Source organism: Pieris napi, chromosome Z, assembly GCF_905475465.1.
Source record: "Pieris napi chromosome Z, ilPieNapi1.2, whole genome shotgun sequence".
NCBI classification, from domain to species: domain Eukaryota; kingdom Metazoa; phylum Arthropoda; class Insecta; order Lepidoptera; family Pieridae; genus Pieris; species Pieris napi.
In genome coordinates this window covers 8330780-8358507 of record NC_062259.1, presented here as the reverse complement: position 1 = coordinate 8358507, position 27728 = coordinate 8330780, and the positions used below count along the sequence as shown (strand labels likewise).

Genomic DNA, 27728 nt, shown 5'->3' with positions numbered 1-27728 from the left:
TTCTCTAATTGCGCTTGGGAGTTTGTTGTAAAAACGAATACAATTTCCATATAAGGAGTGATTTATCTTTTGGAGCCTGGTTGGTCGTACACTCAAATTAGTTCTATTTCGCGTATTATACTGGTGAAAGTCACCATTTGTTTTAAAATCGTTTATATTTTTTTGGACATACAACAAGGCTTCAAGAATATATTGACCAGATAGTGTCATAATATTTAATTCCTTAAACTTATTCCGTACCGACTCCCTCGGAGAAACACAACAAATACCCCGAACAGCCCGCTTCTGCAGCACAAATATGGATTGAACCTCTGCAGCAGCACCCCACAATAAAATGCCGTACGACATAACGCTATGAAAGTAGCTATGATACACAATTTTAGCCGTGTCCTCATCAGTAAACTGTCGGATTTTCTTTACTGCATATGCATCAAGGTGTTTTAATACCACTAAACAATGTTCGGATGAGAGTTGCCGCCATAACAGGTACTTTTTAGAGTTGCCATTTAATAATTTTTTGCTGTATTGATGGGACTTTTATGATATAAATTCGTTTTTGCGACAAAATTGAACAAATACATAACGTGATGAAACTATATAATTTCATCATAAACTTAAAGTTACTATTATTTTTAACTGTTCATAATTTAATTGCAGGTGTGTCAAAGAAAACTGTAACAAGAATTACAAACGAAGGTATAACAGCGGCGTGTATTTCGAAAAAATTGTAACCCAACCAATTATGCATTAAAACTCTGAATAAAAATTGTATTGCTTTTCTTTACTCTATTTTCTCATGTTTTCCCTGTAAGTAGGTAGAACACCGCTAATATAAGTAAATAAAAATATAATGTTTACATAACATAAATATTGTTTCATCGAAGTATGCAGAAAATAGTATTATTTGATAAATTACATCCGCTAAATGTAAAATAGGTAAATTTTTTACTCATAAATGGCAACATTACGTCATGCGATTGCAGCGCCGCGTCTGGGGGACTTCTTTCATGGAAAGGACTATAACTACTATATTGCATCTATGAATACTGTATTTCTTGTATATAGCGCGATGGCAACACTGTATAGTCAGTCATTACTCATTATAGAGTAAGATTTTTTGTGTAATCACTCATCTGTCATCTGTGGTTTAGGTTATGCCTTTGCATTCTGATATCTGATAATCTGAATTCTGAATGTACAGTTTGTTCGGGTGGTGGCTTGAATTGTAATGAAGTATTTTTGAGTAAATTCTATTGGTGATGTTGACTTTAGGATTATCGTTATTTTACTTAAAATCTGCAAAGAAAAGGCCACTTTATTTAATTTTAGTCATCCCTGGAAAATTAAGAAAGCTTCAAACGTGTTTGAAGCTTTCGTACTGGCATTAATGGAACTATGAACCTGGACTCTTTAACGTTTAGCTTATTACAAATTAATAATCTCGTGGCTAATTTAAATAAGAAGAATTTTAAGCAGACTAGCCAAGAGCTAGCACAGGTGAGTAAATGTGATATTGCGAAATTTTCTTTGTTCTTGACGCCATATTGCCAACTGTGTCCACGGAATGGCGGGATTAGGTGTGAGGCAGAATATAGAAAACAGTGTAGTTTGTGTGTTGTTCCTTGCTTTAAATACGTATTGAGATAAGGATAATCTGTTACATATGTTATAAGGTTGTAAAAATTTCAGGTATTAGCCATATTAGACAGTTTTCTCAGTATTAAATCGAAACTATATGTTCTAAAACTATATATTGACGGAAATGCGCGATCCATGTTCAGATGTGATATCGTTTTATACATATTTTAGAATCATTGAGATTTCATTAAGGTATAAATAAATCAATCCATTAATTATATGTTATAATATTATTTAAGCCTTACTCACATAAAATAAACTGAAAATATATATCTAAATTATTGATAAATACAACAAATCAATGCCTATCTGAACAATAATTTCAATGCTCTAGTTAAAAGGTCTGGAGGAAACTACATAAAGTGCTAAAATAGAAAGTTCTTAAGCACCATGCACCGTTAGGCTTTATATTACCGGCCCATAATAATAAGGTTGAACAACAAGACAATAGCTTTAGATATAGCATAAAATTTTTATTATATGGATTTTAAGGCCCAAAATATTGTGTAAATGTTTCAATCTTTTTCTCCCAATTCAACTTCTCAGTTGTAGTAGGAATTATAAGTATTTGTTTATAATGCAGTTAATATGTTATTGCTATTGAGACAAGCATTTCGGCCAATATATAGTTTGTTTATGTATTAGTTTCTCTTGAAGCATATATTTGATTCACTATTATGTGACTAATAATATTTTCATTTAGTTTCAAAAACTATATACAATTTGTATTGCTTACTCCTAGTAGGTATTTAATTTCACTTCTTATTTAATTTCATTTATGATCATAATTGATATAAGTATATGTATACTATCCAAAACTACAGTCAACATCTGTTATAACAACATCAAAGGGACTACTCATATTTGGTCGTAAAACCCGATAGTCATTATAACAGAATTCAGCTGGGACCTTTGATTTTGGTCAATATACTCGGTATGTTGTTCTTAACAATGTTGTTGAAAACAGTTTTAACATAATAATTAATTTGTTAACAACTTTATTACTATATCACCATGTGTGCCAAATTATCTTTTATTTAACAACGAGTCCTTGTAGCTTGAAAACAATGACTAAAAAATTTCCATCCATACACATACATTTTATAACTAGAGCTAATTACAAGATTTATGGCCTACCTTTTTCTTTTTAATTTTATATATATGAAAATTCAAATGACATATTCAAGAATAATATTATTGTTTTTTTAAGCAATGTTGTATATAGATCATTTTACTTGTTCATATTTTTACATATAATTCTTGATTCAGATTTTTACTTTTTACGTAACTGACACACGTCAGTTAACATAATAATGCCTTATATTATATCCTATTTAATTGAAAGAGTTCTTTTCTGAGTTTAACTTCACTGTTTAGGATAGGATATATTATTTCTTTTAATTTATTTTAAAGCAGGCTCATTACATTATTATTCTTATGCATTAGAAACATATTCATGTAAAGAGAAAAACAAATTTTAACTGGTACATGAATTATAGTTGCCATTGTTCATAATTAGAAATAATAATAATATAGCTTAGATATAAAACCATAACTACCAACACAAACCAAAGCTATTGACTTGAATAAATAATATGTTAGTACCTATATACTACATGCTTCTTAGATTTTCTAGGTTCTTTTTGCTCTCTGTTATATGCTTCAAATTTATTAGATAATATTACATAATATAAAATTCTCGTGTCACAATGTTTGTTCCCATACTCCTCCATAATGGCTCAACCAATTCTTATGATATTTTTTATGCATATTCAGTGTGTTTGTCATTGGCTACTACTATCTTTCAAACCCCTAAGTGATAAGGGGTGTCCATTTTGTTAGATTTTTTATGATACAGCATACAAAATACATTTACATAAAAGTTTTCCCAGTTGATCTGTAACAAACTTGTCCTTGTCCTGCCTTTGCAGAAATGTAAAACTTTTCTTGGCATCCCTTAAATGTTCCATCCATTCATGCATATATCATATGTAAAGTCTTTGGGAGCAAAGCTTGACTACACACTGACATAATCTATTAGCTACCACACCAATTAATGATGTGTTGTACCTATCCTTTCTATTGGAAAAAGTCAATATATCCATAACATTATTTAGATATACAAAACAAGACAAAAAACAACAATAACATTGCTTGCATGTGATGTCATTCAGATACTGCAAACTTTCATAAAAAAGACAGTAATACTATAAATATAAGGGGAAAAATAGGGAACTTACATTGTTACCAAATTTTTTCACTCAGAACCAGCTTTGCTTATTGGATCAAATTTTATAAGTTCTGCTTATTCTAAATTTATCATATTATACAATACATCGAAAAAAAAGTATGCCATAATTTAATATAGATTTTCTGCAATGTTTGTGTTAAGGCTTAATATTATATAGCTTTGCTTATAAATTATTTTAAAACTATAGTATAAATTTTTAATAATTCATTGTAATATTGGTTTATTACTATCTTTAATGTTTTATACATATATTTGTAATTAAGTATTTTGTTGTACAGATTGTCACCATCCATGGTTTAGAAGCAGAGAACCATGTGCTAAGGAGTTTATTAAGTGAAGCCGTTAAAACTTCGTGGGATAACGAGCGTTCTGGAATAGCTAACACTGGTCTCCATGCATCCTTACTGGCCCAGCTATTGACTTCTCTTCTGGATCATCCCGCCAAGTCAACAATTATTTGTCGAACTATAGACAATCCTGCTAAGGCACTACAAAAGGTTACATGCTATTTTTAACTTCAATGTAACTTTAATTAAATAGCAGCACAAAAAGCATTGCTAAATTTAAATCATCTCTTTGTTGGTCAATTAATTTTTAGCTTTCTTTATTAACGTGTTTGACTAACTTTCTATCAACCTAATAAAGTTTATACTACCTTGTGTCTACTCCGTATTTGAGTCATTTGTTGTCTTGTCTTTTTGAGAATAATATTATTGTCAGCTGGTAAAACTTGGAATTGCATTAATAAAAACTGTCTAGATGTGGAAAATCAACAGCAAAGTATTTTTAATGTGAAGCATGTTTAAAGTAAAGAAGAATGCCCATATTTTTATACATGAGTTTGTGGTCAGAAAGTTGTTTAATGAATAAGTCCTGTCGAATAATAACATTCTATTAGAAAGAATTTATTTTCTTTTGTTTTATAAAATGAATTTAGTTTCAAGTACCAGTTAATGTTTTTAACTCTTGTTTTAACAGTTGTACATTGTTATTCTGTTCTATATAAACTAAGAGTTTGTATGCAATGCATCAATTATCATAAATACTCTCTCATCTTACTTTTAGAAAATATTAAAAGTAATAGCCATATGAATATTGATTAACATGTAAAAATTATCAATTTCGTTTCTATTATAGTTTTATTAATTAGTTTCACATTTAAATGTAATATTTTCTCTGTACATTTTCAGTTATTATATTTTAAGTAAATAAAACAGTTATTGCCACAACTCTTAGTTTTGGGCCGTGGCCCTTGGGCATTGTTCTTTATGTTTGCATCATTATGTGTTGTCTGTTTGTCCTTTTCTGTTTTTCAACTTATCAAACTGCCTTATTGAATACAATATTAATAATAATAATCCATCATATTAATAAAACTAGCACTTAACTCATAATATTGAAAAGGTTTTAAAGATTAGAATATTAAACATTTAATTTCTTCATACATATAATACAAACATTTAAAAAAAGTTGCCTAAATGTCCCAATTATTAAATGGAAACTATTTTTATTATAGGCTTAGAATCAGTTTGAAATTGTTACTTAAAATGGCAACTTGAGTAAAATTATCTATACTATACTTATTGCTTGTCAACACTGGTTGAGCCTTGTTGATTAGATACATATTTCATTTCCAAGCATTCATGCATTTTGCCAAGTTGACTGTTTAAAAGGCTTACATAGAAAATATATTATTATTGCTTGCAACATTGCCCATTTTGGCTGAAAAATATCATTTTTTTAACGCCATTCTTACGTACTCCTATTTTTTTTTTCCTTGTAAAACAGTGGGTAGTATGAAAATCTTTGTTTTTTACTTATTTTCTATATTATGTAGTACTATGTTAAGTGGTGGTTAATTAAGTTGTAAAGAATCATCTTTGAGCAATATCTTTTTAAATGCAGCTAGTCCGCTGGACAGGGACATAACAGGCGACATGCAGATGTAGGTACTTAATTTTTAATACAAAATGAATAAAATTTTATTCTATGTGTGCTTGTTTGAGTTGCGTGAGTGAAAGAAATAAGCCGCTGAATGTTATATTGTATATTATTTGGGGTCAAAATAAAGTTTTTATTCATTTTGCCAATGCAAATGTCTTATTCGTTTCGCTCTATTTCATCAGCAGTATTTTATCTGTTACAGACTCTTAAAGCATCAAATACATTACTTCCGCGTCTTGCCCGATTGTTAAAGTTGACAACAGCTCAAGATGTTGCTTTGTCACTTGTCTTAAGAAAGCACTCTTCGAAGCCTGAGATAGCGACATTTGCAAAGCAACATCTCAAAAGACGTTTCTTGGATCTAGTTCAGTCTTATCTTGACGCAGGTACACAATTTTTATTTTTTCAGTTGCTGAATGCACTATAAGAATGACTAACCCTTCCCTTAGTAGTGTAACACTACTAAAGCTATGCATGTCTGACGCACTGTGTTTCATATCCACATAATTCTTTTTGCGAGGGGGTAATCTCTGTGCTACTAATTAATGTTATTCCAATAGATATTGAGTACCTTTTTTGAGCCGGTTTGTAGTAAATAATGTTGACAATATATAGATGAGTTAAATAATAATGACTACAATTAACATATAAATACAAAAAAACATTATTTCAGAATATTTTAGTACAAAAAGATTTCTTTTTCAGAACGAGGTTATCATGCTGAGCGTGCAGGTCTTCAGGAATGCAGTCCTGAAGTATTGCAGACTCTATTAACGAGCCTCACGTATGACAATTTGAAAATTGCAGCAGTAACAAAAGAGTTGTTTTTCAAGAGACTTCGAGTCGATTTTCCTCGGGAAGTGGTACCGATTGTGCTAGCTCCTCTCCTGTATCCGGACGATACGAAAAAGCCTCTTGTAGAAATGGCTACAGCGAGCGATATGGCGGGAACCCTGATGGATAATTCTCTGGCAGAGGTTATTCGGGATCTTGGATATGGATTCACAACATCGGTTGAAGATTGCAAAACACACATGTTAAATTTTGGTGCAAGGGAACCAACAGCAATTGATGTTGCTAGAATTATATCTTTAATGATCAGATATCATGCTACAGTTCAAGACACTCCACAAATACAAAATCCTGGTAATTTCTGGGTGAACCATGAGGCCAAGAAAGAATCGGCCCATGGTCATGGCGAGACATGGAATGCAGAGGTATTTGTACAAACGTTAAAAGAATTGGCCTCTAACTTGAATTGGAAAGAAGTAATCTTACAACTGGACCATCCAGAATTTATTGTGCCTGATAGGCAAGGACTGAGCTTATTGTTCACTATACTACGACTGGGACTTCAAAGCGCAGGGTACCCAGCTAATATATTCCCTGTCGAATATCTTTGCAGACGATGGACGAACTTGGAAGGCCAGATGAGTTTAATCACAAATATTTTGAAGCACCCTGATGTGTTTAGTTTTGCCGATTACCCATTCCATCCAGTGTCTATCGATTTACTAAAATCACCCCCTGAAACTGATAATAAGGAAGTAGCAACGTGGCGATGTCTCTATTTAGTGGAACTACTTCTATTCGCCTCTGAACGAGGTTATTACTTACAAGTACATGAGCTTTTCAAGTTTCCACTTCAGCATTGTCCAGACATCTTACTATTGGCTTTACTACAGATTAATCCACCTATCACTGTATTTAGACAAGAGTTATTGACAACTCTAATCCCGATTTTCCTAGGAAATCATCCCAATTCCGGTATAATATTACAACATGCCTGGCATACTCAGAACCCGAACATAAAACCTATAATAATGCATGCCATGGCGGACTGGTATATGCGAGGTGACTGCGATCAATCGAAATTGTCAAGAATATTGGATGTGGCACAGGATCTCAAGGCACTATCGTTGCTATTAAATGTGCAATCTTTCCCATTTATCATTGACTTAGCTTGTTTGGCATCTCGTAGAGAATATTTAAAACTAGACAAATGGCTCACGGATAAGATAAGGGATCACGGCGAATCTTTTGTAACGGCCATGGTGAAATTTTTACAAAGACGGTGCCCACCAGTCATAGGAAAGGTACAAGAAGAGCAGTTGCCGAAAGCGGCACAACTGCCGCCAGAAACCATCGGCACACTGTTAGCCTGTCTACAACTGTGTATCCCTAATGTGCAGCAGGAGTTACAGGAAGCAATTTATACATTGATTACAAATTGTCAAACAATGATTTTGAGTAAGGCCAGACCTAATATTGCAGGAATAGCTCGACAAACGCATGCGCGCGTAATTGAGACTCCATTCAATCCTGCTGGCTTAAGTGGCCAATTATTTACTCCACATGTTGATCCTATCGCAACTTTAACACCTAATGTGGCCAACCTTAGCCTTGGAGCTCCTGGAAACGCATTCGCAATGCCTGGCACCCTCGGACCTTTGGTCACGGCGCCTGGATCTCCTTCACGTCTTATGGGTGCGGGACCGAATAGCCCATTTGCTATGATACCAATGCAACATGCCGCAAATGTAGCTACTATGGGAGCTTTGGGAAGAATGCCTGCTGGCCCTGCAATGGACAAACATCGCATACCTGATCCGATACATTTTCCAGAGATTATTCATAACGTCTCAAAAGAAATTGAAGATGAGGCTAACGGGTACTTTCAAAGAATTTACAACCATCCGCCTCATCCAACACTGTCTATAGACGAAGTGCTTGAAATGTTAAAGAAATTCCAAGATTCCCCCAATAAGAGAGAACGTGAGGTATTCTCTTGTATGCTACGGAACCTGTTTGAAGAATATAAATTTTTCCCTCAATATCCAGACAAAGAGCTTCATATAACAGCACAATTGTTTGGTGGGATTATAGAAAAGGGTTTGGTACCGAGTTATGTATCACTTGGACTAGCTCTAAGATTTGTCCTCGACGCTTTAAGAAAACCCGAAGGGTCTAAAATGTACTATTTTGGTATCGCCGCTTTGGACAGGTTTAAATCGCGCCTGAAAGATTATCATAAATACTGTGAACATGTTCGAGCTATACCTCACTTTAGTGAATTTCCTCCACATTTGATAGAATATATTGAATATGGACTTCAGAGCCAAGAACCCCCTACAAAGCCACAAGGAGCTGTACTACCAGCAGGTTTAGCAGCCATCCTAAACCAAACAGCAGTTGTGTCTATTGCTACACCATATAGGTAAGTCTTTATAGTCGTATTTTTTTCTTAATATATTAGGTGTATGATAACAATTCTTTGTTTCTTGCAGGTCGGTGGTAGCGCACACTTCTATATCAGTAATATCTAAGGTTACCAATTGTGTTCCTGGTGGTATAGGAAGTCGGCCGTCCATTGCCAATGCAACAAACATTGATACTCTCTTGACAGCCACAGATAAAGATGATAAATTGAATTCGCCACCTGAGCCAATTCAAGATAAAACGGCTTTTATATTTAATAATCTCAGCCAATTGAATTTACAAGCGAAATGCGATGAATTAAAAGAAATTATTACAGAGGAATTTTTCCCTTGGCTCGCTCAGTATTTAGTAATGAAGAGAGCATCTATCGAACTAAACTTTCATGTTCTATATTCGAACTTCTTAGATGTGGTTAAAATAAGGAAGGTCAACAAGTTAGTTACCAAAGAAACATATCGTAATATCAGAGTACTTCTACGATCTGACAAAAGTATAGCCAACTTCTCTGACCGATCTCTGCTAAAGAATCTCGGTCATTGGTTGGGCATGCTGACATTAGCTCGTAACGTACCCATACTTCACCTAGATCTTGACTTGAAAGCACTTCTTCTGGAAGCCTATCACAAGGGCCAGCAAGAACTTTTATATGTCGTACCTTTCATAGCGAAAGTACTCGAATCTTGCGCTAAGAGTGTTGCTTTTAAGCCACCCAACCCCTGGTCCATGTCACTGATGAATGTTCTAGCAGAATTGCACCAAGAGCCAGAACTAAAATTAAATTTAAAGTTTGAGATTGAAGTGCTTTGTAAAAACTTATCTCTCGACATTCAAGACCTTAAACCGAGTCTATATTTGAAGGATCCAGATAAAATACGAACAATTGAATTCCAATTGTCTCAACCGAAGCCGCAGCAGCCACCGCCGCAAGTGCAACCCAACGTGATGGCCTTGAATCAAGCGATTATTCAAGCTCCACAAATACAGATGATTCCACCTCAGACGCCAATGATACCTACCGAGGACATTTCTGCGGCGGTACCGACACCCACCAACGGCTTGCTCAACGATCCTTCATTGATGGGTGTGATTGGCATTCCAGAGCCACGCTTTAATTACCTAGACGTGAATGTTTCTTCGACATCTGCTTTTGGTCAGAAGATATGCTTCAACCCGCACATAATTCTCTTCCAAAGTTACCCACACCTCAAACAGTTTGTGAAACCGGCAATTGAGCGTTCCATTCAGGAATGGATTCATCCCGTTGTTGATCGATCTATCAAATACGCCCTGACGACGTGCGAACAGATTGTGAGGAAAGATTTCTCCTTAGACCCGGATGAGGGCCGTATGCGTACTTGTGCACATCATATGATGCGGAACTTGACAGCGGGTATGGCGATGATAACGTGCCGCGAACAAATTATTAACACGATCACGACAAACTTGAAGGCTGCGTTTATCACAGCTTTGTTATCAACCACGCCCCAGCAGGTAATAATAGATTTATTTTGAAGGATATTTAATGTCTTATATATGTTGTATATGTAAAAGAAAACTAATATAGATTATAAATGTATGTATGATAATTCTTCCAGCAGGACATAATTGATAGCGCGGCGGCTATTCTCGCAGCCGAGAATATGGAGCTGGCCTGTGCTTTCATACAGAAGACGGCCGTCGAAAAGGCCCTTCCGGAACTCGACAAGAGATTATTGAACGACTACGAAATGAGAAAAATTGCGAGACAAGAAGGTCGCAGATATTACGACCCGATCGTTTTGGGATATCAAACCGAAAGGATACCTGAAAGAGTGCGTTTGCAAGTTGGTGGACCGACCGAGACGCAGATCGCTGTGTATGAAGAGTTTGCGTGTAACATTCCTGGATTTGTACCGGTGCGCGACGCTGGGATGTTTATGCCAAAGCCGTCGGCACAGGAACAAGTGCCTCAGATTACATATAGCCAAGTTATTAACCCCACGCAGGTGAATTCGTTTTTATTTTTGTAATAAATAGCATAATTGGTGTTAGTTTAAGGACCTATGTGGTCGCAAACTCCAAAAAAGTACATTGTTTCTTTCCATTTTTCGTCATCGTTTCTTGAAGTAGAGCGAAAGGAAAAAATATATAGTGGAGTTGAGTAGTTTATGTATCCATTTTGAAAGATCGATACACGATAAAAATTCAAAAATACTCAATTTTCGACACTTTGAATTCATTTTATGACGAAAATGTATATAGAACATGATTTTAGAAGTGTAAATAGGAACGGTTATAGAACTCTATAGATTTTAAACGTTAACATGTCATCTGTATTAAATAATGTCATTGTAATAAGAAAATTTTATAGAAATTTATCTTATAATGTATAAGGATACCCAGTCAGTATCCATCTTTCTCTTTTATTCATTATGCTACCGTTTGCCTTGATCGTTTTAAACAAAATGGAAATGGCGAGAAACTCCAACGCAATACAAGTTCAACCCTACAGATATTATAAAATTTACACCGATCAACAGTTGTTATATACATTGGTATATAAATATTTTTACAAATATATAATCTAGATGATATAACTTCTGATTTCGTTAGACTTAGGCTTTATTAAATTTTTCATAAATAATTTCAATATATTTTACATTCAGCAGATATATGGAACCGATGAAATGGGTGGCCTTATATCAGCAGCAGAGATATTCTTGACTAATGCGCTGTCTGTACCATCTTTTGGCGTTCAGGCCACAAATATGCACACGCTTTTGGAGTGCCTCATAATGGCAAGAAGAAACCGTGATTTCGTATCCGGTTATACTTTATTGCAGAGAGTGAGTATTTTTATAGTTAAAGTTATCATGTTCCTAATTCCAACTTATTTGCACCTTCCGTAGTTCTCTAGGTACCCTATATAAAGATTATTTCTGTAATTGTTAATGTTAACTCAACAATTGTGTAATTAAATAAATTTAGGATATTTTACATTTTGATTAAATTTTTGAAAAAATATAATATTTTTTTATAATCGGCTTAATATCTCGTTAAGCATTATGAAGCATCTATAGAACATGCGTTACCTAGGACTATTTGATAAATTATTTTAGGCAGTGGAAGGTCTGCTCGATGGCCACATAGTCCAGCCAGGTACAAACACGGAACACGTTGAAATGATGACCCGATACAGAGATATTCATCTACGAGTATTGAAGTTACTTCAAGACGCCAGAGTGTATGGACATGCCTGGACCACTAAGCAGATAACCAGCTGTATCGTAGAGTGTCGGGATGAACTTAAATATAACCTCGAAGCCACCGACTGTCTTATTCGGAACCATCTGGTTAATCTGCCCCAAGTATGTAGCAATAGTATATATAGGATATACTCTAATTTATAGCTTATTTATCTAATAAATTAATTTTATTTTTTTTCCAAAAACTTCCATATGCTTTTGGTACTCATAATAGATTAGAAATAAATGATGTATTTTATTCCAGTATGATCTTGCGTTAGCGCATCTGATGGATAGCGGGAACAATTACGTGGCCGTTGCCTTTGCGATGCAACTTGTACAGCTTTACTTGGTTGATGATAGGAATAATGTATATGCGAATGAGTCCGATTTATACCATATAACCGAGTGTTTAGTAAGATTAGTCTCCCATTCACGGAACCCACCACCAGAGGGCTTAGCGTCCTTAATAGAAGCAATAAGGATTAATCAGGACCCCAGTACGTATCTTGGGGAACGATCTGCTTTGGGACCTACTTCACATATTCATACCGGTATCATGCAAGTTCGTGTAAGTATTTCAATAAAATATATAAAAAAAAATAAGGTTGCGTGTACTTTGTACGCGCGTAAGAAGTTATACTTCTTAGGCTTTATTTATTTTTTTTAAATATAATTAATTAATAATTAATATTTAACGTAAACAATTTAATAATATTTAGTATATTATTCAATTATTAATTAATATTAATAACAATTATTATTATTATTTATTACTTTATTATATTATTAATTCAATTTAATAACTTGGTATGTTTCATAACCTTTTAACTAAGTAACAATAGGTCTTTGTGAAAAAACCATTGCTAAATTTCTTTGAAAAAATAATTAAAACTCCTTTATTTGTTAAAAGGTAAATGTCATTAATCATTATGGCCATTCAAAATTTGCGATCTTCGAACTTTCACGCATATTCTATTTATTTTTACTTGAAGATTGTCTTATTCCCATCTCGCTCGCGCACGCTATAATCACACTGACAACTTTGTGTCACGGTGCGCGCGCAATCGTAAAATTTCTCTCATCAATTTTTCATAACGCGCCTGAAAAAGTATAACTTCAAAAAGAAATATTATATTTTTCTACATTTTAATAATAATTTTAGAATCGTGATTTCGATGATCCACACGGCCTTCAGGAGAAAACGGACAATCTTCTTCGCGAATGGCGTACAGTGCTTCTAAGTCCACTTACTGAAATTGAAATCTCACAAAACTTTAACCTATACGTGCATCGTATGAATCTGAATGGAATACTAAAATCTGACGATATGATAACGAGATTCTTCAGAATTGCCACTCAGATGTGTGTGGAGAATGTTTATCAGTTGCTGACGGAAGAGAGGTTGAATCCACCTCAAGTGCCCTCGAAGAAGGAGAAATTCTATGCAATGTGTGACTCTTTCATAAAACTTGTCTCGTTATTGATCAAGAATACAGCTGATGCTGGCAATCCTACGCCGAAACTCAACTTACTGAACAAGGTATGATTTCGTCTAATGCAAATGTGAATTTTTTTTAATTTCAGTTTTTATATTGTTACTAATCACTTAGATTGGCGTTGAATATATCTGAGGACCCATTTCTTCTATCTTAAACCGAAATAGAAATTGTAAATAGAGCATGGTGTCAACGAGCGACCCATCGGTGAGATTGTAGGTTCGATACCCTGCTGTGCACCAATGGACTTTTCTGCCCAGTTAAAAATCGCGAAGGAAAACATCGTGAGGAAACCAATCTTAAACCCAAAAACCAAAACCTCGACATATGTCGGGCACAGAAGCTTTATCACCTACTTGCGTATTAGCAATATCGCGAAATATATACAGAATTCTGAGGCCCAAAATCAATTTTTTATTTATTTCTGTTTTGTAAAATAATATAATAATTTAAAAAAACTGTCACAGGATTTCTATTTCCATTCACATAATAATAAAATTTACTTAATATCTCGAATCTATAAAAGCATTTGATTAAGCAGCAATTGAATTTCTAGATCCTCGGTATAGTTGCTGGATGTCTTCTACACGACCATGAGGAACATGGCGCTAACTTCCAACAGCTACCATATCATAGAATGCTTTTGATACTCCTACTAGACATGAACATGGCTGAACCCGTGTTGGAGTCGATGAATTATCAGGTTAGTTAAAAGAAATTGTAATTCAATTATTAGGTTATCACTCACGCAAAATCCGCGCTGCTGTATTAATGTGTTTAAATATAAAAAGCTTTGCGAAATTTTTATTTATAAGAATTATTTAATTTTAAAGTTTAAATAAAAAACGATTTAACGTTAATCTTACGTTAAATTTAAAGGTACATATTAGACCTTGTCTGGCCGATTTTCATGTTAAATATATTGTAATACTTTCAATTTTAGGTTAAAATGTCTAATACATGGGATATATGCTTATGTCTATTGCTTGCATAATGCATATGCGACTGAATTTAAATTTTCTTATAAATGTAAAAAACATCTTCATAGCTCGCGGCATGCGCAAACAATTGTTATAGATTATTTTCCCTTGTATATCCTGCAATATGTCTGGTTAAGCTGAACTTAAATCTCTAATACTGGGTTAATTATTATATATTTCAAGAAAGGAGCAACGCGATTACTGACTAATTGCCCTTTTATCTAAAGTACCTTTAGCGCTTCTAAGTTAAGTCTCCTTTCTGAGTTACCCTCTCAAATTATGCTTTCGCTATGACGTGAGAAGTCAAGCACAATACTTAACTGAAAACATTGCAATAAAATTGTTAATTTAATTTATGTATCTAATAATGTCTCGTTATCAACAACTCTGACTCTAACGTTACTTTAATCTATGAAATTTATTATTCACAGGTGCTCACCGCGTTTTGCCATACATTCAGAATAATTCGTCCAAGCCAAGCTCCTGGATTTGGCTACGCGTGGCTGGAACTCATCGCACATAGATCGTTCATTAATCGTGTGCTGGCAGTTACACCACAACAGAAGGTATTTATTATGTCTAATTGTATTCTTTTCTACTGATAAGTTTGCTTTATTGAGCTGGCAATAAAATGAAAATATATTGTGGCTTGATAATCTCTCTATGCTGATATTTCTAAAGATAATTTGCGTTGCCTTTTAGAAAATAATTAGAAAAATGTTATGTTCATAAATATTTTATATTTTTGAAAATAAGGAAAAAACATTCAAACAGGCTTATATGCTAACAATTAAACCCTATCATTTTTCTAGTCCATGAGTATAAAAAAATAATATTATGGTATTTTATTGACAGCTATTTATTTAAATTTTTCTTTAGTCTATATGAAGCTGAATTGTATTATAAGAGTTTATTTAAACGAAGGAGAAATTTATCAATACAATACATATTTTATAACTTAAATATTGATCTGTAATACAATGAAGCTTAAGCAATGAACCTTAGCATTTATATTATAATAGATTTGGTTGCTATGTCGTTTTAATTCATTAGAACACATATCATTCAAGTTTGATCCTAGCGATCAAATAGCCTTCAGCTTAAATAGATACTATTTAATCCATGGATTCTTCATTTACATAATTTTAAATGGTTTTTAAATATCCCTAATAGTTTGATATTTGCAATTATGTAAGAGAAGAAAGTGAGAAATAGAGAATATATGAGGCAAGGTTTCATTTGGCACATAGCTAATGTATTTATCATTGGTAATAAAAACGTGAAAATTTCTTATGTATTACAAGTTGGTGTATGTACAATAAAGTTTATTTTTCAAAAAGTATATTTCGTACCACGTGTATTATGTTGAATGCTTTAGATGTTATACTATAACTTAAGAATTTTGACATAAAACTATACCGTTGTTTTTTAATTTTATGCCACCAAGTTATTCGCACTGGTAACACAATTCATTAATATTCTTATTAAATGTTAAAAATAAACGTTTTCCTGTTTGCTAAAGAGTCAATTCATATTAAATTATTTTGCTTAGTAAGCTTCAACTGACGAATTGGATAATTCGATGTAATGACAGACTAAATATTTAGAAATCTTACAATTTCTCACATTGAATTGATACATTCGCCTGTTCATACGAACGCCGACGCCCATTGTAATGCTTTTTATTTTGTATTACTCGCTTCGTGTGCATGTTGTCGTCAATGTTGGTATACCTTCTTTATTTTGTATGTATGAGATTGTGTGCTTGAACACCGTAGAACAGGCTAGTCATTGCATCGAATTCTCCCATTGCTCAATTAAAATTATACTAATATACGATTTTACTTTTCCAGGGCTGGGGAATGTACTCGATACTTCTTATTGATCTATTCAAATTCTTAGATCCGTTCCTACGCAATACAGAACTCGCCCCACCAGTCATGACGCTTTACAAAGGAACATTAAAATTACTGTTGGTATTGCTCCACGATTTCCCAGAGTTTCTTTGTGATTATCACTATGGATTTTGCGATGAAATACCCCCTAATTGTATCCAAATGAGGAACTTGATATTGTCAGCATTCCCGCGCAGTATGCGCCTTCCAGACCCGTTCACGCCTAATCTTAAGGTTGATTTACTAGCGGAGATAAATTTACCACCACGCGCGGTTATCAATTACGCGAATCTTATACCGTCTTCGCAATTCAAGAAAGATTTGGACGCATATCTTAAAGCAAGGGCTCCTGTTACTTTCCTCTCAGAATTGAGAAGCAATATGCAGGTAATTTACATGTTTCAATGGGCCATTTTACCTATTGGGTATTTCAATTATAGAAATGTTTTATTCAATTATAATATTACTATAGGCTAAACAACTCCATTAGTCGTGTAAATTAGATGAATAAATCTATATCGATTTTTATTAAACATTTAATATAGGTGGTGAATGAGCCGGGTCGTAGATACAACAGCCAGCTGATGAATGCAGTTGTATTGTATGTTGGTACACAGGCGATTGCCCATATTAGGACCAAAGGGCAAACCCCAAATATGTCCACCATTGCACACTCGGCTCATATGGATATATTCCAGAACTTTACTGTTGATTTTGACTATGAAGGACGGTAAGACATTTATATTTCATAGATTATTTGAGTTATATGTAATGTTTAAGCGTAGTATCAATATATTTTTATGACTAGTAAGAATAAGCCCAATGTATTTTATCAATTCCTTATACATAAAATATAAAAACAATGTATTTCAGATACTTATTCCTGAATGCTATTGCAAATCAGTTGCGTTACCCGAACAGCCACACCCACTACTTCAGCTGTTGTCTGCTATATTTGTTCGCTGAAGCTAATTCTGAAGCGGTTCAGGAACAAATTACAAGGATGTTACTTGAGAGACTCATTGTGAATAGGCCCCACCCGTGGGGTCTACTTATAACCTTTATTGAGTTGATTAAGAATCCAATTTATCAATTTTGGACTCACGAATTTGTCCACTGCGCCCCGGAGATTGAAAAGTAAGTTATTTGTGAATTTTTTATTACTCAATTCCAATAATGTTTTATATTGTTCTATTCTTCACATATTAATTATCCCTTTTTATTGCTAATTTAGCACTGTTTTACATGTTTATTTTAAAATTCTTTGGTATATATTGATGTATTTTATTTTAAAATCATACTTTACGCATACTTTAAACCCGTAAAACGTAAGTCAATGTATTATTTAATAATATATCTGAATAAGTGAGTTGGCATTATGACGATATTCATATGTAAAATTTTAAATAAGGGGTCGTTCTATAAAATATGCGATACATTCTCCGTAAAGAAAAAACAAAACAATAATCAATACATTCTCTTATGTTTTAAGAAATAGTAATTTGTCGTGTCGGAACGTGTTATTAAAAATAGACTAAATTAAAGTTCGGCCGGTACGCCATTTTTAAGGGATGTCTACGTTTTTTAAAAAGGAATCTTGTCTTTCGAACAAAGAAATATACCACGAAAAATAAAATAACATTTATAACAAAATAATTGCGTCATACTCATTATCACTTCTTGAACAGCCCTAGTACATATCCGAACTTTTCATGCGATCTATTGGAAATTAGTTTAGTCTGGCTTACGCGAATTAATTTTGTGTTCCCGCTTTCTCTAGTGCAGTACGTCGTTTTGTGCCGTTAAACTGATTTTATCGAATATATGTTCTCACACCCAGGTTAACGAATTACTGGGCATTTGTGCAGTCGATATATCCAAGTGTGCACACACACTAAGTCACAAGTGCACAATTGCATATCTCTTTATTTATAAAATTATGATCATTTCAATTGATCCTTATACTTTTATATGATCAATTAAATAAGGAAAGATCAATTAATTACGAGCATATAATTGCTATAACGATATTATCGTTCGTATCGTCGTACGTATCGTCGACCACAAATAAAGATTGGGCGAATATTTGCATGTTTGATAGAGTATTGTACGAATAAAAAATTACGAACGTAATATTGCTGTAAAATAAATCTACGCCAATATTATAAAGTTTACTTACTCCCCAACCCGGCTGGTCCCCGTGGGGAATTAGACCAAAACCCTCCAACATTGAACCCACAACAACAACAACATAATAAAGAAAACATTACACAAAATAAAGAAAAATACTGGCATGTCCGAATAGAGGCTATAATAATAATAATAATATTATAAAGAGGATATATTTATCTATTTGCATTGAATAGGCTCCAAAAGTACTGGCCTTATTTGTAAAATTTACCCTACAATAAAACTTAAAATAACCCCGTTGAACATAGGCTGTAAAATATAAAAAAGTCAATTCTGAACTCTTCGGTAATGTAAAGAATAAAATTCTATCGCGCACGCTGCGGAAACTATTATCAATAAAGCATGTGATGTACTATCGTTTTCTATAATACATATACAAAAATTTAGTATATATATTAAAAAGTATTATATGTCTAACAAAAACGATTTGTTTTTAATAGAAAAGTTCACTTCCGATAGATACTCTGTGAATTATGAAGCAATTTGATGGATGGTGAATTTTATTTTACCATATTTACAAATAAATTTATTGGCGATACAACGAAATTTAATGATCAGGTGTAGCGCGAAATAATAATGTTGTATTTATTGCAGCCAGCACACAACTAAATAGGTTCAATAATGCTTTCTTTAAATAAAAATTGCCGTATATATTTAATAAATCATCCATCCATCAATTACTAATATGAAGCCGTTTTGCCATCATGATTTTTGTGTTGATTTATTGTTTTTAAACTTAATTCATGTACCATTCCATGTACTCATACCATCAACTTCAATAAACAGAAGCAAGTTAGTTAAAGAGTTAAGAAAGATTCAAGGGCCAGATTATAAGCCATACATTATGGTGATAGAGATTATACAAAAACCAGCTAAACCTCTCTACTCGAAAGTACTGATGAAGTGTCCGAAGATGATTATTAAACTTTTTTGATAGATTTATTAAATTAATTATTAAATATTAATCTATTATTTTTTCCCGGCATCTTCCCATTCCAAATTCAAAATTTCACTTCCTTTTTGTAACCCTCTCATGTAATTCTTGGTAAGTTAAAATGTTTCTATTAATAAATAAATTAATTAAAAGAATCAATCGACTAATCAATGAATCAAATCAATAATAGGTAACATGGGTATTCGATACAAGAGTTGGTCTAACTGATTATTATATAGCGAATTATATTAGGGAGCGTTCAAGTATTACGTCACGCAATTTTTGGAGATTATTGGACCCCCCCCCCCCCATGTGACGCGCCGTAACGTTTTTCTTTAACCAAGTATAGATAAACGTTTCGACCACTTAGTGACTCTTTATACCTAATAGTTACCATTATGTGGTGTAAAGTACTCGAAAGTCGAAAATAATATTAACTATAACGCTTAATTCTATCCCCGCCCCGCATCGTAACGTTTTACAAAAGGACCCCCCCTCCTCCCCCAAAATTCGTTACGTAATACTTGAACGCTCCCTTATTGGAAATATCCAATTTTTCCAATATTGATTCCAATTCTTGTTTCCGTGCATGTTTGTGTCAATAAACAATTGGGATTTCTTCTGAGTTGTATTTCGTTATATTGTATAAATTTATTGTAAATGTATTTAATACTTACGTAAAGAAATTTTACTTTGTGTGAAATGCGTTCTACGATAGCCTAATATTAAAAAACTATTTCGCTATAGTAAAACGTACGCTAGCGAGCTATTACAAATTAAATACTTCCGAATAGTAGCATATGTTCTGTGCCTGGTAAAGCAAATAATAATTTGGGTGCTTCGTAGCTGCTTGTAATAATCATGGTACAAGAAACTTAGTCACTTATGTTTATTACCTTTTAAAGGTAGGTATGCATACTAATTTTCGTACCATGAAGTAGATTAAATTGATAACAGATTTTTAAACTTTTGCTGTGCCTCTATGCTTAAATAAAAACTAATGCTTATACTAAAAAACTTGACAATTATCCTTATTTGTGCTAAGGGTACTGAATGGGATGACGCCTAACGCCCGAACCCAATAACCTATCTCAATCCATAGTCCACCATCTGAGCAAGTAATCTTAATGATGTCACAAGTGTGCCAATAACCAATCGACGGATTGTAAAAAACATCTGTCGATACAAGCTATCCATGGAAGGTGTTATCGGTGTCTGTGGATAGACCTTTGTATGAAAATGACAATTGACAAAAGCTCGATTTCAACAGTTCATTATTTTCACAGATTTTAACTTACACCAGTTTTTTAAATAATTAAAAAAACTGTTTGTTACGTTTTAAACAACATACACATGAATATTTTAATGTTATTTGTACGGTTTTATTTACTTTATTTGGTTTACATTGATTATCAAATATGAGTGAAAACTCGGTAAAATGGAACGCCAAAGACAATTTTATCCGTCGCCAAAAATGGATTGTCTTCGTAGGGTTTGGTTATTGGGATACAGATAGGAGATCGATCGTCTGTCACGGTCTGATCTCAGAATGTTGTCAATCTGAGATTGTGGATAGATTATTGGGATCGGGCTTTAGTAAATAACACAGAATGTATCTAAAATATGCGACTGGCGTATATTATATAAACCTAATAATTCAATGCTCGTATAGGTCGGTTATCGAAAGCTGGCGCGTTCACAGTACTCACACTAATGCAATTTCACTATACAGTATGTTTAAAAATATGACTTTTTTGCCAAGCTATATATTTTAGTCTACTCTGGTTTAAGTAAGGTTGGGTGGGTTGTAAATAAATAAAAATGTGTCAAATACATATAAATATTATGTGCATACGAGGGTGGATCCAAAAGTTCTAAGCCCGACCAAGAACGTAAAAGAGTAGTTTGTGTAAATAATTTTGCATTTTTCGACATAAGTTCCATCTAGCTCAACACACTTCACTTTTACTTCACTAACAATTCTTTCAATACTCCTCTTAGGGCCGATTTACATTATCTTAGTGTTTAGGAGAGTGCTTTCGTACAACTTGAAAGGCAAGTTCTTTAGCGTAGCGTTTACTAAAGCAAAGTAGCGTTTACATGTTTCAACTAAAGTACTATCCTAAAGCACTCTCCTAAACACTAAGATAATGTAAATCCGCCTTTAGAAATCCCAGTCGCATCTGATGTCAAATTAAATATAACATTTTTTTATTAAACTGTTTTTATTAAGATGCTTAAAATAATTAAAAACATTGTGCACCATTTCACGAGTTTGCCCTGGTAATGTTTGAAAAAATATCAACATGTACAGTAAAGGTCAACATAAACAGTAGCAAAAGAAAAACAATAACTGTCTCTTTTGTATAAAAGTATGAGTATTCATAAGCTGCGAGCGCGAGAGAGACGGACAGTCTTTTCATGATGTATTTGTGATTGTATTTCAGTTTGACATCACGTCTCGCGCTTATTCACAGACACTACACAAGCACAAAGTGTAAATGTGTTGAAGCCGCCAGCTTTAGATAACATACCTATACAAAAATATCTTACGACAACCTAAACTGTGATATTTTTCGGCGTATGTTGGAACAATCAATATGAATGTCAAAATATTGATTTTTAGGAAAAACAAAACTGTTTAGTCACACTAAGATTAACATATTGTTTTATTATCTAGATTGTTTGCGTCTGTGGCTCGCTCCTGCATTGCGGACAAGACGGGTGCTGGAGGGGGAGAACGGGATATAGTTGAGTAGCGCAGAGCCATTTGGGAGGCGGTCCGGTTTCAGCACACTTATCAGGCCTATATCGGTGAGTCTTCGTTCATGTGAAATGTTATGTTATGTTCATGGCATAAACCTCTGCATTTTAAGCCAACTAAGCATTCATACGGCAGTATGAATAGTCGAATATTAAGAATACTAACATAACTCTTAATAGAGATAGACGCCTTACCTAATACCTAATGGATTTACATGTTTTTCAGACTCCCAAGATGCGCAGGCGGACTCCGCATCGACTAAGGTTCAAAAGATGACATGGAACCAACTTTTTAAGAAATAAATATGCATGTGTAATTAAAAAAACATTTTATAGATGATTTAATTTAAATAGATAATTTTAAATAATATAATCCTAATCACCCCAACATAATATGATAATGGATTGATTATATATAAAGTTTTAAATGAAGTCGTTTTACTCGTCGTCGCAAATAAAATTGTGTTAAATTGATGTTTGTAAGATTTTTAAAATAAGACTATGAATAAATTTTAATAATAACAGTAGTTGAACGCAATTTCTCTCTTCATTTATAATAATGGATTAGCTGAGTATTGAATATGTCACGATAATAATAATGTCACTATACGAACATTTTAAATAAGTAAGTTTTAATAATAAGAAACTTTGTAAAATAAACGAATTTTTTAATAAATAAGTTTTTTAATGTTGTATGGCGTTTACGCTACAACCGAATTAGGTGAAACTAATTTTAAGTGTCGTAAATTAGAATGGTAAGGTTCATAATACAGTGTATACTCTTGAAACGGATTCATTATAACGAAAAACATATATTTGTTCGGTTTAACACAAAACCCATACATTAATGCACTATATAATGCAACAGCTGTCTATAACGAAGAAATATAGTCATATTTAGACATCAACAACATACTTAAGTGTAATAGTTTTTATAATCAGCTTACGAAACTAACCTTTTGCCGAAATTTCTAAGAAAGACACCTGAGGTCATATACAGCTGTCTCGCCTTTGTTATTGTTAATTGCATTAAAACGTGTGCCATAATTCTTAGATAACATTGCCTGTAGGAAATTTTACTCTCAGTCACAACGCACCACCGTAAACAAACTGAAACTGTCAAGATGGCCAGTAAAAGAAAAGCGTTGTTTTAAATGTGTTTAGAATAATTTACCTATTGATAGTAATAAAATTAGAAACTACCCACATTTAATCCCATCCATATTTAATTGGTTAAATATGGTTTTGTTTTCTCGTCCCTACCTATAACGAAAAAAATGCTAGGGTCCTTGAAATTCGTTATAAAGAGCTTACACTGTATATGTATTTTAAATTTTTATTTTTGTTTAGTTCGTTTGCGAAAGAAATAAATTTTAAGAATAAAATAGTCTATTTAGTTTTACATAATGTAACGGACGTGACGTCGCTAGTCACATCCTGCCAAGCCAAGCCATGCCATGTTGACCAACCCTCCAAAATTATTAATAAAAGAATAGGTCAATTATAATAAAGAGGGTTAATAATACTCACTCACTCCAAGTGTATCCCGCCGAAGAGAAGGCCGCTTTTCTTAAGCTCGGTTCGGTATCATGTACATTGAATGGCATAGAAACTCATTGGTATGTCATGTATAAAATGCCCGCTATTATTGGCCTTGACTATAGACCGTAATATATCTTTTAGTATGTTTAAGTACTGATAAATAAATAACAATGTTTTGACAAAAACAATTAAAGCATATCTTATATTAACTGATAAGTAAGATTGTCTCTTAAAATTATTTCTCAGTATTTACATCTTATACGTCTAAATAGATCCAAATCTGCTGTTACCCTCTTATACATAAAAAGATTCTACCTAATTAGATTTTTCACAAAAGCATTAATCTGACAAACTAGTTTTCACACAACGTACAACGCAGGGTCAATTACCTTTATAAAGATACAAAATAGATTATTTCTCTATGACTAAATCGATGAATTTAGTATTAGTCCAATCTCTGACTGGCCGGCCTGGACGTACCAGTAGCTAAGCAACTTCTCAGTTGTCCACATCCACACTGGTCGGAATAAGCGCATTTTAGAGAGTGAGAGGATATATGTCCACATTTTGGAACTCTTTATGTAGTCTAAAATATACACAAATTATAACAGCGAAACAAATTAGTGGAACACTTTCATCGCCGCGGGCGGTGCCAAAATGATTTTATACGTATTAAATGTTTTAATAACGGGATAGGGTCGCGAGGAGAACGCCCTGCGGTCTACTCGAGGGTCTATCACATCGCAACTGTTCAATTTCATACACCTCTGTGGGGTGTCGAAAATATCAACGTGTTAAGGACATAACACACTATCCATTTATAGCAAACAATCATCAGTCATTGGGCAGTAAATACCAACTTATCCCACCTACGCAAAATCTCGTAGATGGCTATATTTAATATATACATAACTTGAACGTATGCGAGTAGGCCAGATTACTTAATTTTTGTAAATTGCCATTGTTGCGCCACATACGATACAGTATGTCTATTAGTATGTAATCATAATATACGTATAATATCAAAAATGTTTAATACGTTCTGTACCGTTTATATAATTGTATGGTTGGCGTATTATTTTTGTGCGATATAGCCAGTGTGAAAGTCCTTTAATTTGATAAAAAAATGATTTCACGGTGGTTTTCGAGCGAGTTAGCTACAAGTGCTCAGATGCAGTGCTCAAGTACGCATAAACAAATAACATCATGTGTTAAAGTGAAGTAAATGAAATGAGTTAGACCCCGAAGTCAGTCAGTGGAACAGTCAAGCTCAGACGATTTATTAGTATTCGTTTATCTTAAGAGATAAAAACGTCAGCCAGCAACTGAATCCAAATTTCGTAGTTTCCCGGGGAATCATAACCAGGATCATTGCATCGTCCTTGAATAATAACATAATTTAATTAGTTTCTTATAAATATCGTAGAATGTAGAATCTTACAAGAGTGTTTGAAATCCCATAATAAATCGTATTAAACACTGTTGGTCTAAGATCCCGCTATACAACGACCTTCACCGAGATGCTTATTAAACGTATTTTATATTTAATTTAATATGTCAATAAATATAATCCATATGGGTTGCCTAGCAAATTTCAGTCCAGAGTATTTTAATTAATATTTAAAAAAAAAATTTTTTTAACATTTCACCGGTATGATTATTAGATAAATTCTATACCGAAAGTATGAAGCCCATAGAATATGCAAACGTTAGGTTGTTTTTAATCAATTAATTATTTATGTGTATATTTTTTATGTGACACTAAAGTAAAAAAAAGAAAGTTATAGTGATACATATATAATACCCTGATTAAAAATATAAATTGAAAGAAATTAAAAAAATTTACTACATGCATATTATAAAAAAATATTTTTTTTTAAAATATTAATTTAACATACTCTGGACTGAAAATTGCTAGGCAACCCGTATGGATTATATTTATTGACATATTAAATTAAATATAAAATACGTTTCATTAAATAAGCATCTCGGTGAAGGTCGTTGTATATCGGGATACTAATAATAAATCGTTTTAAACACTATAGGATATGTTAAAGAACAGGTCAGAAATATTGTGTTTTGACATCAATCAGAACACGATTGCAAGAGAATATGTATTATTTGAGGCTGAAATTTATGAGTTAGAATTATACGTTCGGGACTTAAACCGCATTCCCTTCGCATATACAATTATGTCTACGAACAAACGTGAGTTTGTTGTGAATATTTATTAAGATTGGATAATTTTCTCTCAATTATCCGTCAAGTTTAGAGTTGCTATTTTTATTGCGAAATTATATGGTTATCTATTAGTTTTAAAAAACTTGGCGATTAATAAGTGGTGGGATTCTTGCCTGATCATCTCGTGCGCTTTAGTCCCGTGATGGAACTGATGTACCTGGAGTACACTCTTTTTTACAATAAATAGTAGGCGTACATACCTCGATATATCCTTTGTATTAAATAATGAAAGGCACACAATTGTCAGTCCTAGGGATGAGGAACTTCTTTTAAGAGGTTAGACTGATAACAAATACTTTGATTTTAAATAAAATCATAAATAGTTACGCACTAACACTCACTAAACAATATAATTATGATGAATGGCGTAATTAAATAAGTTAAATCAACATAAATCTAAGCAATTACAAATGCATCTAAGCTAGCGTTGTAACAAAATATCAGCGAAATGAAAACAAATGTGGCGGTCGAAAATTATGGATCACCCTCAACTCAAATTTATAAAATAAAAATATCAATTTCATAGGAAATGTTTAGACCTTTTTTTAATATTCATATGAATATCATTTTTACCTTCATAAGATAGTTACCTACCATTGAGATTAAAAAGATTTTGGTTTTTAATTAATCACATTTATTTTCGTTGATGTTATGACGTTTAATACCGCTGCTTTAATTAGGTAATGTATATATATTAAAAAGGCCGGCAACGCATTCACGAGTCCTATGGCATAGAATTTATGGGCTTTTGTGTGTATCACTTAACATCAGGTGAGCCTCCTGTCCGTTTGTTTGCGATAACAAAATTTATATTTTTGCTGGATCGTTCGGTATACAGGCGTTTGTATCCCGCTATTCCTATCTGCACTCTACTCTCAACCTGCCTCACCTTCTAAACTGTCTTCCTCTTTGGGAGCGTTCAAGTATTACGTAACGAGTTTGGGGGGGGGGGGCATATTGTAAAACGTTACGATGCGGGGCGGGGATTGAATTACACGTTATTGTTGATATTATTTTCGACTTACACCACATCATAGTAACTGAAGAGTCACTAGGTGGTCACGAAATGTTTTACTATACTTGGGTACAGTACTGTACAAGGGTACTGAAAAACGTTACGGCGTTACATGGGGGAGGGGGGGTCAATAATCTCCAAAAATTGCGTTACTTAATATTTGAACGCTCTCATTTCCGTTTATTGTACTTCGGGCACCAGTTTAGTACTTTCTTGCTACAATTTTCTGTACCTCTTTCCCGTGCCCGTCCATTTCCCATTAAGTTTTTTATTTTAATATCTTTCTAGTTATTCTTCATAATGAAATATTCTTTATTGTATCTATTCTTTTCTTCCCTACCATACATAGTTCCATAGGTCTTTGACACACCTGTAGCTTTATACGCTGTGCTA

General features: G+C 33.3%; 1 protein-coding gene across 5 annotated transcripts; it reads left to right on the top strand.

Moving 5' to 3' along the window:
- The first annotated feature begins 1132 nt into the window (after positions 1–1132).
- On the top strand, positions 1133–22833 carry LOC125062643 (CCR4-NOT transcription complex subunit 1). Of its 5 annotated transcripts, none has more exons than XM_047668688.1 (17): positions 1133–1497; positions 4168–4386; positions 6036–6219; positions 6539–9050; positions 9121–10543; positions 10651–11037; positions 11698–11877; positions 12151–12399; positions 12542–12847; positions 13442–13819; positions 14332–14478; positions 15187–15321; positions 16203–16214; positions 16609–17037; positions 17196–17380; positions 17524–17787; positions 19627–19801. In XM_047668688.1, the coding sequence occupies exons 1-17, from the start codon at positions 1396–1398 to the stop codon at positions 19772–19774; spliced, it is 7260 nt and encodes a 2419-aa protein (XP_047524644.1). In that variant the 5' UTR covers positions 1133–1395; the 3' UTR covers positions 19775–19801. The 5 variants fall into 5 exon arrangements, with proteins under 5 accessions (XP_047524644.1, XP_047524643.1, XP_047524647.1 ...); XM_047668687.1 differs by having other exon boundaries at positions 10648–11037; XM_047668691.1 differs by lacking the exons at positions 16203–16214; positions 19627–19801 and adding exons at positions 22455–22588; positions 22764–22833 and having other exon boundaries at positions 1134–1497.
- Positions 22834–27728: the final 4895 nt, after the last annotated feature.